The 14,285-nt window shown below is 41.8% G+C and overlaps 1 protein-coding gene across 2 annotated transcripts in view; it reads right to left on the reverse strand.

Annotated features, from left to right (window-relative positions):
* Window positions 1-14,285, reverse strand: part of LOC126457786 (H(+)/Cl(-) exchange transporter 7) — a 175,292-nt gene that overhangs the window by 27,675 nt on the left and 133,332 nt on the right. For both annotated transcript variants that reach the window (XM_050094371.1, XM_050094370.1), the window contains one exon: window positions 9,440-9,533. In XM_050094371.1, the coding sequence (XP_049950328.1) occupies window positions 9,440-9,533 (94 nt within the window). The remainder of the gene's footprint in view (window positions 1-9,439; window positions 9,534-14,285) is intronic.

Raw genomic sequence — 14,285 nt, forward strand, 5'->3', positions numbered from 1 at the left:
TACTTGAAACAATGATAACTTTCTGTACGTAATTCTACTTTAGGAAGTGGGAATTAGTTAAAGTTACCCTCAGACAAGAGAAGTTTAATGAGATGAAAGGCTACACTTACATACATGATGCTGCATTGTGAGGGGACATCTCAAATATGGGCAGGCATCATAGATTAGTTTGATTGAGAACAACTTCTTAAATTTCGCAAAATAAAATTTAAAAAAAATAATTGAAAGAAGTGTTTATTCTCTGGATTAATTGAGAACTGGCTCCACACCAAAGGTGTAGATCAATACCTTAATGGCATTACAGTTATCAGAAGCAGATTAGTGTCTCTGCCTGGACAAGGGGACCAAAAGGTGCCTGGGGCTCCACATGTGATTGGCACATGCATTTCAGTGGTCTCAAAACAATTTATGTAGCTGTAGATGTTAAAGGAACCAGCTCAGTTTTCTGTTAAAGTGGTTTAAGGTAACCACAAATAAGCTACATATGGATGGTAGGATTTAAATCCTATTCTGAATCCGAGTTTAATTGCTTAACCACTGTGGTACCTAACTCAATGAAATTACAATTCCTAAAGCTGCTGCATTCAGATTACAATGTATATCCAATTCATATGAATTATTTCTCTTTCCAAAGAAGGGAAAAAACTACCTCCAGGTTGCACATTGTTATAGATGTAGTATTGAATAAAGAGCAAAACATTGGTAGATCAAAACGGTCCACAAACAGAAAGGCTTAAACTGACCTTTTTAATGAACATGATACTTTGACACCAAAAGTGGGAATACTTAGCACGCTTCCTTGAAAGAGACTGCCTCCTACTCAGACCTGTTAGAAAGAGTCAGTAAGAAAAGTGGGGCATTATGAAGATAAGAGTATGTACTCATAGACCCAATGGTGAACCTGTCCAATAGCATTTATGCCTCAACATGGAATAAAAGTTCTTATTATTTTAAAATGGTACCATTGAGGTCTTACTTACGCAAGAAAGCCTTAACCACTCAAGCAGAACCAGATTATCAATTGTGAAATGATACCTTGTAGTCCATTACAGGAAAGTTATTTAGGAGTTACACGAATTAGAGAAAATGGAAGGAACAGTGCTTTATCAATTTCTCCTATATCTAAGCAGTTGGCAAGGGCCACAAAACAATAACCACTTAGTTAGTGTGTGAACTATAATCCAGCTGATCCTCTGAGCAATGGCTCCCAGGTACCAGAAGACTAGATCCCTGGTTGGTGGTGGCAAACTACAGTGATATGTCCCATCATTGCCTTTACTGTGTATGTAAATCCGAATACAACCCCAACACATTACACCACAAACTGAGTAGTTCCTGTCACACACATTCATTTGATGGCTTCCAACACTATTGCAGATTTTGTGGAATGAGTTACAGATGTCACAGATTTGTTTCTTGTACCCTTATTACTCTCCTTCATGACAGCAATGTGTGATCCCTGATATTTGAAATACATGGGGGTTCTCAGCAGATGGTCACCATTTGATGCTGCAGGGCAACATATCTGCCCCTGGTTGCTGGGTCACATTCCTCACTTGTGAAACAATGTCCTTAAAGGTTGTCTGTATAATATACACATTCCTAGGTGCTGCTCAGATGTATAAATACAGGATTTTGATTGTGCAGCTGCCCCAGTGAATTTTAAAACTGTCTGGGTAAATGTAGTTCAATTTCTTCTCAGTTGGATCAGGTAGTAATACTGAATGTACTAGTCCAGAAAAACCAATAAAAGTAACTACCAGCACATCCCACTGTGAATCTATACACAAATTTCAACTACATTTTAGCTGCATTTTGTACCTAAGCATCTCATTTTAAATTGTGTAGGTCTGATTATGACTGCCACTTTGCATCACAGTTGTCTGCATTGTTTTCACAGCAATATTGCTACAGAAACGTGTATGGATGTGGAAGGCATACATGGAGAAGAACGTGTGGGTAAACAGGCTATTTCTGTTCTGGTTCTTAAGCTCTGCGATACGGTTTCATTGTGAAGAAGCCAGCTCATTACAGACTTACGAAGGACACACATCAGTACAAAACTGTTTAGGCTTCCACCCCCAATCATTTACTGATGTATTGCTTGCTGGCTTTTTTATCGGAGTCTGTAGCAGATGTTTGGTTAATGATTTTTCTGATATTTCATCAGCATGAGCGGCTGCTAGTCAAAGGTTCACCCTCCTCTACCAGTTGCAAAGATCCTGAGACAAAAGCCAGCTGGCAATAAGAATTACTGTAGAACACAAAGCCTCCCTTTTGTATGGTGTGTGCCATTAAAATTACGAGACAGATCCAATTCTAAAGTTGGTCTGGTAAAAAACTTTAATACTATTGCAAAAATAATTTTTTCATGCCTCGTTGTTGTTGTGGTCTTCAGTCCTGAGACTGGTTTGATGCAGCTCTCCATGCTACCCTATCCTGTGCAAGCTTCATCTCCCAGTACTTACTGCAACCCACATCCATCTGAATCTGCTTAGTGTATTCATCTCTTGGTCTCTCTCTACGATTTTTACCCTCCACGCTGCCCTCCAATGCTAAATTTGTGATCCCTTGATGCCTCAGAACATGTCCTACTAACCAGTCCCTTCTTTTTGTCAAGTTGTGCCACATACTCCTCTTCTCCCCAATTCTATTCAATACTTCATCATTAGTTATGTTATCTACCCATCTAATCTTCAACATTCTTCTGTAGCACCACATTTTGAAAGCTTCTATTCTCTTGTTGTCTGAACTATTTATCGTCCATGTTTCACTTCCATACATGGCTACACTCCATACAAATACTTTCAGAAACTACTTCCTGACACTTAAATCTATACTCGATGTTAACAAATTTCTCTTCTTCAGAAACGCTTTCCTTGCCGTTGCCAGTCTACATTTTATATCTTCTATACTTCGACCATCATCAGTTATTTTGCTCCCCAAATAGCAAAACTCCTTTACTACTTTAAGCATCTCATTTCCTAATCTAATTCCCTCAGCATTACACGACTCAATTCGACTACATTCCATTATCCTCGTTTTGCTTTTGTTGATGTTCATCTTATATCCTCCTTTCAAGACACTGTCCATTCCGTTCAACTGCTCTTCCAAGTCCTTTGCTGTCTCTGACAGAATTACAATGTCATCGGTGAACCTCAAAGTTTTTATTTCTTCTCCATGGATTTTAATACCTACTCCAAATTTTTCTTTTGTTTCCTTTACTCCTTGCTCAATATACAGATTGAAAAACATCGGGGAGAGGCTACAACCCTGTCTCACTCCCTTCCCAACCACTGCTTCTCTTTCATGTCCCTCAACTGCCATCTGGTTTCTGTACAAATTGTAAATAGCCTTTTGCTCCCTGTTTTTTACCCCTGCCACCTTTAGAATTTGAAAGAGAGTATTCCAGTCAACATTGTCAAAAGCTTTCTCTAAGTCTACAAATGCTAGAAACGTAGGTTTGCCTTTCCTTAATCTTTCTTCTAAGATAAGTCGTAAGGTCAGTATTGCCTCACGTGTTCCAATATTTCTATGGAATCCAAACTGATCTTCCCCAAGGTCAGCGTCTACCAGTTTTACCATTAGTCACTAAAGTATTCACGTTAGTATTTTGCAGCCGTGAATTATTAAACTGATAGTTTGGTAATTTTCACATCTGTCAACACCTGCTTTCTTTGGGATTGGAAGTATTATATTCTTCTTGAAGTCTGAGTGTATTTCGCCTGTCTCATACATCTTGCTCACCAGATGGTAGAGTTTTGTTAGGACTGGCTCTCCCAAGGCCATCAGTAGTTCTAATGGAATGTTGTCTACTTCCGGGGCCTTGTTTCGACTCGGGTCTTTCAGTGCTCTGTCAAACTCTTCATGCAGTATCTTATCTCTCATTTCATCTTCATCTACATCCTCTTCCATTTCCATAATATTGTCCTCAAGTACATCGCCCTTGTGTAGACCCTCTATATACCCCTTCCACCTTTCTGCTTTCCCTTCTTTGCTTAGAACTGGGTTTCCATCTGAGCTCTTGATGTTCATACAAGTGGTTCTCTTTTCTCCAAAGGTCTCTCTAATTTTCCTGTAGGCAGTATCTATCTTACCCCTAGTGAGACAAGCCTCTACATCCTTACATTTGTCCTCTAGCCATGCCTGCTTAGGTATTTTGCACTTCCTGTCGATCTCATTTTTGAGACGTCTGTATTTCTTTTTGCCTGCTTCATTTACTGCATTTTTATATTTTCTCCTTTCATCAATAAAGTTCAATATTTCTTCTGTTACCCAAGGAGTTCTACTAGCCCTCATCTTTTTACCTACTTGATCCTCTGCTGCCTTCACTACTTCATCCCTCAGAGCTACCCATTCTTCTTCCACTGTACTTCTTCCCCCCCCCCCCCCCCCCCCCCCCCCATTCCTGTCAATTGTTCCCTTATGCTCTCTCTGAAACTCTGAACAACCTCTGGTTCTTTCAGTTTATCCAGGTCCCATCTCCTTAAATTCCCACCTTTTTGCAGTTTCTTCAGTTTTAATCTACAGTTCATAACCAATAGATTGTGGTCAGAGTCCACATCTGCCCCTGGAAATGTCTTAACAATTTAAAACCTGGTTCCTAAATCTCTGTCTTACCATTACATAATCTATCTGATACCTTCTAGTATCTCCAGGATTCTTCCATGTATACAAACTTCTTTCATGATTCTAGAACCAAGTGTTAGCTATGATTAAGTTATGCTCTCTGCAAAACTCTTCCAGGCAGCTTCCTCTTTCATTTCTTAGCTCCAATCCATATTCACCTACTATGTTTCCTTCTCTTTCTTTTCCTACTCTCTAATTCCAGTCACCCATGACTATTAAATTTTCATCTCCCTTCACTACCTGAATAATTTCTTATCTCATCATACATTTCATCAATTTCTTCATCATCTGCAGAGCTAGTTGGCATATAAACTTGTACTATTGTAGTAGGTGTGGGCATCGAGTCTATCTTGGCCACAATAATGCGTTCACTATGCTGTTTGTCGTAGCTAACCTGCACTCCTATTTTTTTTATTCATTATTAAACCCCCTCCTGCATTACCCTTATTTGATTTTGTGTTTATAACCCTGTATTCACCAGACCAAAAGTCCTGTTCCTCCTGCCATCGAACTTCACTAATTCCCACTACATCTAACTTTAACCTATCCATTTCCCTTTTTAAATTTTCTAATCTACCTGCCCGGTTAAGGTTTCTGACATTCCACGATCCGATCCGTAGAACGCCAGTTTTCTTTTTCCTGATAACAACGTCCTCTTGAGTAGTCCCGCCCGAAGATCCGAATGGGGGACTATTTTACCTCCGGAATATTTTACCCAAGAGGACGCCATCATCATTTAAACATACAGTAAAGCTGCATACCCTCGGGAAAAATTACAGCTGTAGTTTCCCCTTGCTTTCAGCCATTCGCAGTACCAGCACAGCAAGGCCGTTTTGGTTAGTGTTACAAGGCCAGATCAGTCAATCACCCAGACTGTTGCCCCTGCAACTACTGAAAAGGCTGCTGCCCTTCTTCAGGGACCACACGTTTGTCTGGCCTCTCCATTGTGGTTGCACCTACGGTACAGCCATCTGTATCACTGAGGCACGCAAGCCTCCCCACCAACGGCAAGGTCCATGGTTCATGCCTTAGACGATGAAAATAATTACATTTGTGGCACAATTCACAGTTTGTGTGCATTTAAGCTTATTATTCTTAGTTATCTTTGGGGAAATCATCTGTGAGGGATGTAAAGTGATATAGAAAACCTCAATGCTGATGATGTCCAACTAAAAGTTATCAGTTTACATCATACTTCCTAGTGAGCAATATAAATTATTACAAAAGTGTTAATGGGAAAATTAATGAATGACGAGAGAGTGAACGACTTTTGATATGCAGTGTAGCCACAAAACGTGGTGATCATTGCTTACAAGGATTTTAATTTCATTCTTGTTCAGTTCTGCAATATTAAACATACAGATTCATTTATGTATTAGGTGTCACATACACTCCTGGAAATGGAAAAAAGAACACATTGACACCGGTGTGTCAGACCCACCATACTTGCTCCGGACACTGCGAGAGGGCTGTACGAGCAATGATCACACGCACGCCACAGCGGACACACCAGGAACCGCGGTGTTGGCCGTCGAATGGCGCTAGCTGCGCAGCATTTGTGCACCGCCGCCGTCAGTGTCAGCCAGTTTGCCGTGGCATACGGAGCTCCATCGCAGTCTTTAACACTGGTAGCATGCCGCGACAGCGTGGACGTGAACCGTATGTGCAGTTGACGGACTTTGAGCGAGGGCGTATAGTGGGCATGCGGGAGGCCGGGTGGACGTACCGCCGAATTGCTCAACACGTGGGGCGTGAGGTCTCCACAGTACATCGATGTTGTCGCCAGTGGTCGGCGGAAGGTGCACTTGCCCGTCGACCTGGGACCGGACCGCAGCGACGCACGGATGCACGCCAAGACCGTAGGATCCTACGCAGTGCCGTAGGGGACCGCACCGCCACTTCCCAGCAAATTAGGGACACTGTTGCTCCTGGGGTATCGGCGAGGACCATTCACAACCGTCTCCATGAAGCTGGGCTACGGTCCCGCACACCGTTAGGCCGTCTTCCGCTCACGCCCCAACATCGTGCAGCCCGCCTCCAGTGGTGTCGCGACAGGCGTGAATGGAGGGACGAATGGAGACGTGTCGTCTTCAGCAATGAGAGTCGCTTCTGCCTTGGTGCCAATGATGGTCGTATGCGTGTTTGGCGCCGTGCAGGTGAGCGCCACAATCAGGACTGCATACGACCGAGGCACACAGGGCCAACACCCGGCATCATGGTGTGGGGAGCGATCTCCTACACTGGCCGTACACCACTGGTGATCGTCGAGGGGACACTGAATAGTGCACGGTACATCCAAACCGTCATCGAACCCATCGTTCTACCATTCCTAGACGGGCAAGGGAACTTGCTGTTCCAACAGGACAATGCACGTCCGCATGTATCCCGTGCCACCCAACGTGCTCTAGAAGGTGTAAGTCAGCTACCCTGGGCAGCAAGATCTCCGGATCTGTCCCCCATTGAGCATGTTTGGGACTGGATGAAGCGTCGTCTCACGCGGTCTGCACGTCCAGCACGAACGCTGGTCGAACTGAGGCGCCAGGTGGAAATGGCATGGCAAGCCGTTCCACAGGACTACATCCAGCATCTCTACGATCGTCTCCATGGGAGAATAGCAGCCTGCATTGCTGCGAAAGGTGGATATACACTGTACTAGTGCCGACATTGTGCATGCTCTGTTGCCTGTGTCTATGTGCCTGTGGTTCTGTCAGTGTGATCATGTGATGTATCTGACCCCAGGAATGTGTCAATAAAGTTTCCCCTTCCTGGGACAATGAATTCACGGTGTTCTTATTTCAATTTCCAGGAGTGTAGTTACATTCAACAACAGGAGTGATGCAGTATGAGTATTGATTAATGGAAAATCTCATATAAAGATGTGAAACAAATACTAACAAAGAGAAAGAGGGGCTGGCCAGTACTTACCTCAGCTCAGTACAGCCGATAGATACACAAAACAGAACAGAAAATTTACATTCCTAGCTTTCGGAACTTTGTTCCTCCATCAGGGAGGAGAGAGGGGGAAAAAAGGGAAGAAGGGAGAGTGGATTCAGTTACTCACAACCCAGGTTCTGAAGCAATAGGGAAAGGTAAACAGGGACTTTGTGAATCTGAATTTCACCTGGTCCTTCTCCAAAACCCAAGCCGCCTTCCCGGATGTTGACCATCATCTTGTTGAAGCTCACATCCACACCTCTGTCCACATCAAACCCATGAACAAACAACAGTACCTTCACTTTGACAGCTGCCATCCATTCCACATCAAACGCTCCATTCCCTACAGCCTAGGTATTCGTGGCAAACGTATCTGCTCCAGTGACAAATCCCTCAACAATTACACCAGTAACCTTACCAGTGCTTTCCTCTCCCGCAACTATCCTGCAGACCTTGTCCACAAACAGATCTCCTGAGCAATATATTCCTCCCCGTCCAACAACAATGTTCCTACACCCAGACCACACAAAAGCATCCCCCTTCTCACCCAATATTATCCTGGCCTCGAATACATCAACAAATTACTCCACCAGGGATATGACTTTCTCAAGTCAAGCCCTGAAATGAGATCATCCCATGACAATACTCTCCTCACACCACCCAGAGTTGCCATTTGTCGCCACCCTAACCTCCGTAACATCCTTGTCAAACCCTACAATATTCCCAGACCACCTTCTCTACCCAGCGGTTCCTACCCCTGTAACCGACCCCAATGCAAAACCTGCCCCATGCATCCCCCACAACCACCTACTCCAGCCCCGCTACTGGTAAAACATACACAATTCAAGGCAGGGCCACATGTGAAACAACACATGTCATTTATCAGCTGACATGCCTGCACTGCACAGCCTTTTACATCGGTATGACGACAACTAAACTGGCTGAGCGCATGAATGGGCACAGACGAACTGTCTGCCTAGGAGATGTCCAATACCCAGTAACAGAGCATGCTCCCCAGCATAATTCTAGGGACCTAGGAACCAGCTACACCGTACATGCCATTTGGCTTCTCCCACTCAACACCAGTCCCTCGGAACTGCAGAGATGGGAACTTGCACTCCAACACATCCTTTCATCCTGCCATCCCCCTGGACTGAACCCTCATTAACCAACCTCACTCCCATTTACTCTTCAGTCTTCTCCATTTTCCCTCTCCTCTTTAGCCATTCACGCATCTTTTCTCCTACATAGTTGTGTTTATCTTTATACTATAAACCTCTTTACTTCTGTATGCGTCCTCTTTGGTTTGAAGCTGGCACAGTACTTACAGTAGAATATCTTTGGCCTCCCTCTGACGACCATGCCTCCATCCTTACTACCCTGACTGTTTACCTTTCCCTATTGCTTCATAACCTGGGTTGTGAGTAACTGAATCCCACTCTCCCTTCTTCCCTTCTCCCCCCCCCCCCCCCCCCGCCCCCTCCTCTCTCTTCCCTGATGAAGGAACAAAGTTCCGAAAGCTAGGAATGTAAAGTTTCTGTTCTGTTTTGTGTATCTATCGGCTGTACTGAGCTGAGGTAAGTACTGGCCAGCCCCTCTATCTCTTTGTTAGTATTTATTTCACAGCAGTATGAGTATTCTTGTTTAGTATCTGTTTTATACTATGTGTTGCAATATTATTGAATTCTGATCGTTTATATTTAAATACTTCTGCTCATTTTATACATTTTTTTATAAATCCAACAGAAACAGTTATGTATCTGTTTTAGAAAAATGCTAGACCTCATAACATACTATGAATTGTTGATAATGAAGAGCAGTGTAGAAATTCATTGTGCAATTACATATGATCACTAGTTCTGGGACATTATCTCACCTGGTGGATCATGAAAAAATGAACGTACACTTGCTTCTGGAGTTTGAAACCAGATGGCTGCTAGTGCATTGTATTCTCCATCTCCACAGTACATCTGTAAGCAGAACTAAAATATTAATTTGTCAAAAAAGTTTTTAAGATATGTTACCATTAATCTTCAACCTGAAACAAAATTTTAACCTGTTACTTCAATAGCAGTAATATACATGATAAATCTTCCAATGAGATTACTCACCAGTTTTCTTTATTCTTTATCGCAGCCACTATATAAGAGTAAGGCAATTATTATCCACGATTTAGTTATATTTTTGTTTATTTTCGTAGCACTGTCATTTTACGTTGATGACGCATGCTTTGTTTATTTGTTGTTATATCTTTGCAATTTTCAAGCTGCTTTATGGCTGCTCCGCTGACTATTTGCACCAAAGAAGAGCAACTTCCAATGATTCGTTTTTTTGTGGTCGGAAGGCGTATCACGGGCTGAAATTCATTGAAGACTTTTGGTACAGTACGGGAACACTATTTTGCCACAACAGAGTGTCTACAAATGGATTGAAAAATTCTGAAATGGTCGCAGAAGTGTTATGCATGATGAAGGAGCCGGACGACCGTTAACCACCACAAATGAAGAAACCACTGAGCAGTCACATGTAATGATTCTCTTAGAAAGACAATTTACTATTGACGAAGTGGCAATCGTTGGCAAATTAGTCATGGTTCTGCCTACAAAAATCACCCACAACAGACTTGGGTTTCATAAAGTTTGTGCAAGATGGGTCCCAAAACAACTCACACAGTTGCATAAACAAACACACTTGGACATATGCAAAAAATATTTGGATCGCTATGGTAATGAAGGGGACTTCTTAGACAGGATCATTACTGGTGACGAAACATGGATCCACCATTACGAGCCAGAGAGTAAATGGCAGAGTACCGTGCCAGAAAAAGTTCAAGACCCAACTGTCCGCAGGAAAACTGATGCTTACAGTTTTTTTGAGACGCACGAGGTCCAGTACTGAAACACTATGGGGAAAGGGCACAACAATAAACAGTGTGCATTATGTGAGATGCTTACCGCCAGGCTAAAGCCTGCAATTCGAAGAAAACACCGAGGAATGCTGTCAAAAGGTGTTGTGTTGTTACACGACAATGCCCGTCCACATACTGCTGCCCACACTGCTGAAACGCTCCAGAAACTCAAATTTGAAGTACTGGATCATCCTCTATATAGTCCCAATCTTGCCCCTTCTGACTATTACTTGTTTGGTCCACTCAAACACGCATTAAGGAGCCGTCGATTTGCTTCACATGAAGGAGTGAAAGAAGCGGTACATTCCTGGCTCGCAGCTCAACCGAGAACCTCCTTTTGTGAGGGCATCAGGAAACTTGTACAATGATGAACCAAGTGTGTTGAAACACAAGGAGACTACATCAAAAAATGATGTTCTTGTAAGTTTCCTATTTGATTACAAAAAAAATTTATAGCTAATTTGTGGATAATAATTGACTTATCCTCATAATTTTCTTTGAGCACTGGTTTTCTAAGTCAGTAAATAGGCAGCTAACATTACTAGCACAATTGTAGAAGCCATTACATAGTGGATACCAATTTATGCTGTCAGCGTGCTGGTTTTGAAATGAGTCATAATTTACTAGGAGGCCCATAGGAAGCATTGGCTTTGACTCTTCACATTCCAAAAACCTTTAAATGTCCATGGCTTTTGCTTGTAGCTACTGCTTTCATAGGATTTCAGTACACAGCAAATGTGTAAAACAACACAAGAAGAACACAGAGTTTGTTCCTACCAGAAATAAAATGTGCTATCAGAAAAAACACAAGTGTGGTCATTTGTTTACACATGGGAACATCTTACAACATGGAAAACATGTCACCAGCACTGCACAAGGACCACTGCTACTCTTATTATACAAATTGTATATTTCTATTAATACTATAAACTGACGAAGAAAGAAATCCTTTTTCCTAATGATTAAAGTGTCAATCCATTAATCAAAAGATACAAAAACAGAACGTCTAGTAAATGTAATTTCTACAGAAATGGATTATGCTTCTGTTAATAAAGTATGTTATTGCTGTTAGGTAGTATTTAGGTTTCATATAGAGACATTTTCTTCTTACACAGGATATTTGTAACCTGATGCCACTGTAACAAAGCAAGCAGCATCCTTCGACACCCATTGTGTTTCTTTCCTTCCCAAAATTATTATTTTTTTCAGATATCTTCAATATCATTTACATGATATACACAGTACCCAAAATCTTGACTCTTAATTCAGGACTTAGCCAACCTAAATTTAATATCTATTAGTCTTGGTTATTTAGTATAATTAGCTTACCTAAAAACCATGCTAATTACAAACACCAGTAATATCATATTTCGTTGTCACTGTTCACTTGTAAGCACATATCTAATTACTGACCTCCTGATAAAGTAGACAATAGATGAAAAATATATATAAATAAGAGAAGTATCCCTACAGCTAATGACAAAATGATGTCAGTCATTTGTACTCATTTAATTCTGGAGTAATTAAGATCATTATTTAAAACATAGTTACAGAAACAGAATAGAACATTTTGGCAAACTAGTCAGCGGTGCTCAATAGAAATTAACATTGCATCTAAAAGTCCTTTTCAAAACGAATGTCACTTAACTATTAAGTTACTTGGAAACATAAATCTTTAATTGCAATTTACAAAACTCCAGCAACACAACAATAGCTAAATTCAATTCTAATTATTGTAAATCTACATAAGAAGCTTATTGGAAGCCATTTTAAGTAAATTTGTGGCGAGTTTGAAAGCAGCAAGACCTATGTCCACCAATACAGGGAAATGCACTGAAGACAGTATAGTACAAATTACAAGTCAGAAAATGTACCAGAATTTATGTAGATTTCTTGCCAGGAGTTTGTTTAATAATTCAGAGACTGTTGTAAGCTGGCCTTACACGACTGGATTTCTGTAATGAGCCAGAACCATGGGTCAGCTCTGCAGGTATCTCTGATGGAGCTGGCCTTCCAATCTGAGGTCCATTATTTCCTACTAACAGATCCTACTGTCAGATCTAGCACTCTGCTCTGCCCACAAGCCACGTCCATTCATGTGTTGGGGCAAATCAGTGGGTTTTCGTGGACCCAGGATTGCCATGCATGCACAAAAGGCCAGAGGCCATGGATGATAGATTTCAGGAGTTGTGACTGTATCTCATGGTAAGTATGTTGTACAGTATGACATTTTATAGGCATTTTATTTATTGTAGCACATTTTCATATTTTGAAAGTAGTTTGTATCTTTGAGAGAAAGTGTGGGCACTGCTAGCAAGAAAACTGTGGCAGTTGTTGGTTGTTCTAGCCTTTGTAGAGTATAGTACAAGGGAAGAGTGGAAAGTAATGCACAATAATTTTATTACCGAAAAGTTTAATAGGTAACAAAACAAAAAGAAATCACAAATGAGCTTACATCTTTTACCTACTTTTCTATAGAGCTACCATTGTTCTCAACACACTTCTCCTATTGCGGTACCAGTTTCAGTATGCCTTGTTCGAAGAAATCTGTTTGGCTGGAGTATAGCCATTTGTGGACTGCTGATTTCACTTCTGCGTCTGCCGCAAAGCATTGGCCAGCCAGAAGTTTCTTCATGTGAACAAATAGATGAAAGTCCGATGGTGCAATGTCTGGACCGTATGGTGAATGCTGGAGTACCTCCCACCCAAATTTGACAATTTTCTCACGAACAGGAACAGCAAGATGAGGTGAGCATTGTCATGAAGTTTGATACCATCAGCATTAATGTTGTGGCATTTGAAATGAGTCACCATTTACTAGGAGGCCCATAGGAAGCATTAGCTTTGACTCTTCACATTCCAACAACCTTTAAGTGTCCATGGCTTTTGCTTGTAGCTACTGCTAATTGGATTGGGCATATATTAAGAAAGAATGACGGACTGATAAAAACAGTTTTAGGTTATGTAGAAGGGAAAAGGAAACGAGGAAGCAAGAGATTCCAGATACTGGATGACATGATGGACGGTACAACATACAGCAGCCTTAAGAAGGAAGCAATGGATCACAGAAAATGGAGAGGCAAAGGACCTGCTAATATAGCAGATAACTGATGATGATGATGATGATGATGATTTGTCATGAAGGGCACGATACAACTTATCCAAAGTTTTAATTTAGGCTGCAACCTTCACAGTGGTCCAGTGTTCAGCAAGTCCACCGGTAATACACCACGCGTATCCCAGAACACTGTCACAAGCCCTTTCCTAGCAGACTGAGTCACCTTGAGTTTTGTTTGTACTGGGAAACCAGCATGTTTCCATTCCATAGGGCCTACTTTGTTTAGGGCATGTAGTGGTATGCCCACAACTCATCACCAGTGACATCCCTGTCAGGAAGTCACGCATTTCTGCAGTGTAATGTATCAAGTGATCCATGCTTATCATCATTTGCTGGCTTTTGTGGCTGTCTGTCAGGTTCTTAGGCACTCAGCGAGCACAAACTTTACGAAATTTCTATGTTTCATGAAAAATATTGTCCACTGCACCATAGGAAATGTTGAACTGCTGCGATGAGGTTTCGAGTTGCACACACCGTCATTCAAAGTTGCTGCCTCAATGGCTCCAACATTGTACGGTGTTGCAGCTGTTACCAGCTGCCCGGAGCATGGCTGTGGATTCACATAGAAGAATGCACACCATCTAGAGATGTTGCTATGGCCCATACATGCCATGCATGTCCTTGTGTATTTCACTCAGTTTATGCCCCTTGGCCCACAGATACTGAACTAGACTTTGCTGCTCTTCACAAGCTGAT

The sequence above is a fragment of the Schistocerca serialis genome, chromosome 2 (genome assembly GCF_023864345.2).
Source record: "Schistocerca serialis cubense isolate TAMUIC-IGC-003099 chromosome 2, iqSchSeri2.2, whole genome shotgun sequence".
In the NCBI taxonomy this organism is placed as follows: Eukaryota; Metazoa; Arthropoda; class Insecta; order Orthoptera; family Acrididae; genus Schistocerca; species Schistocerca serialis.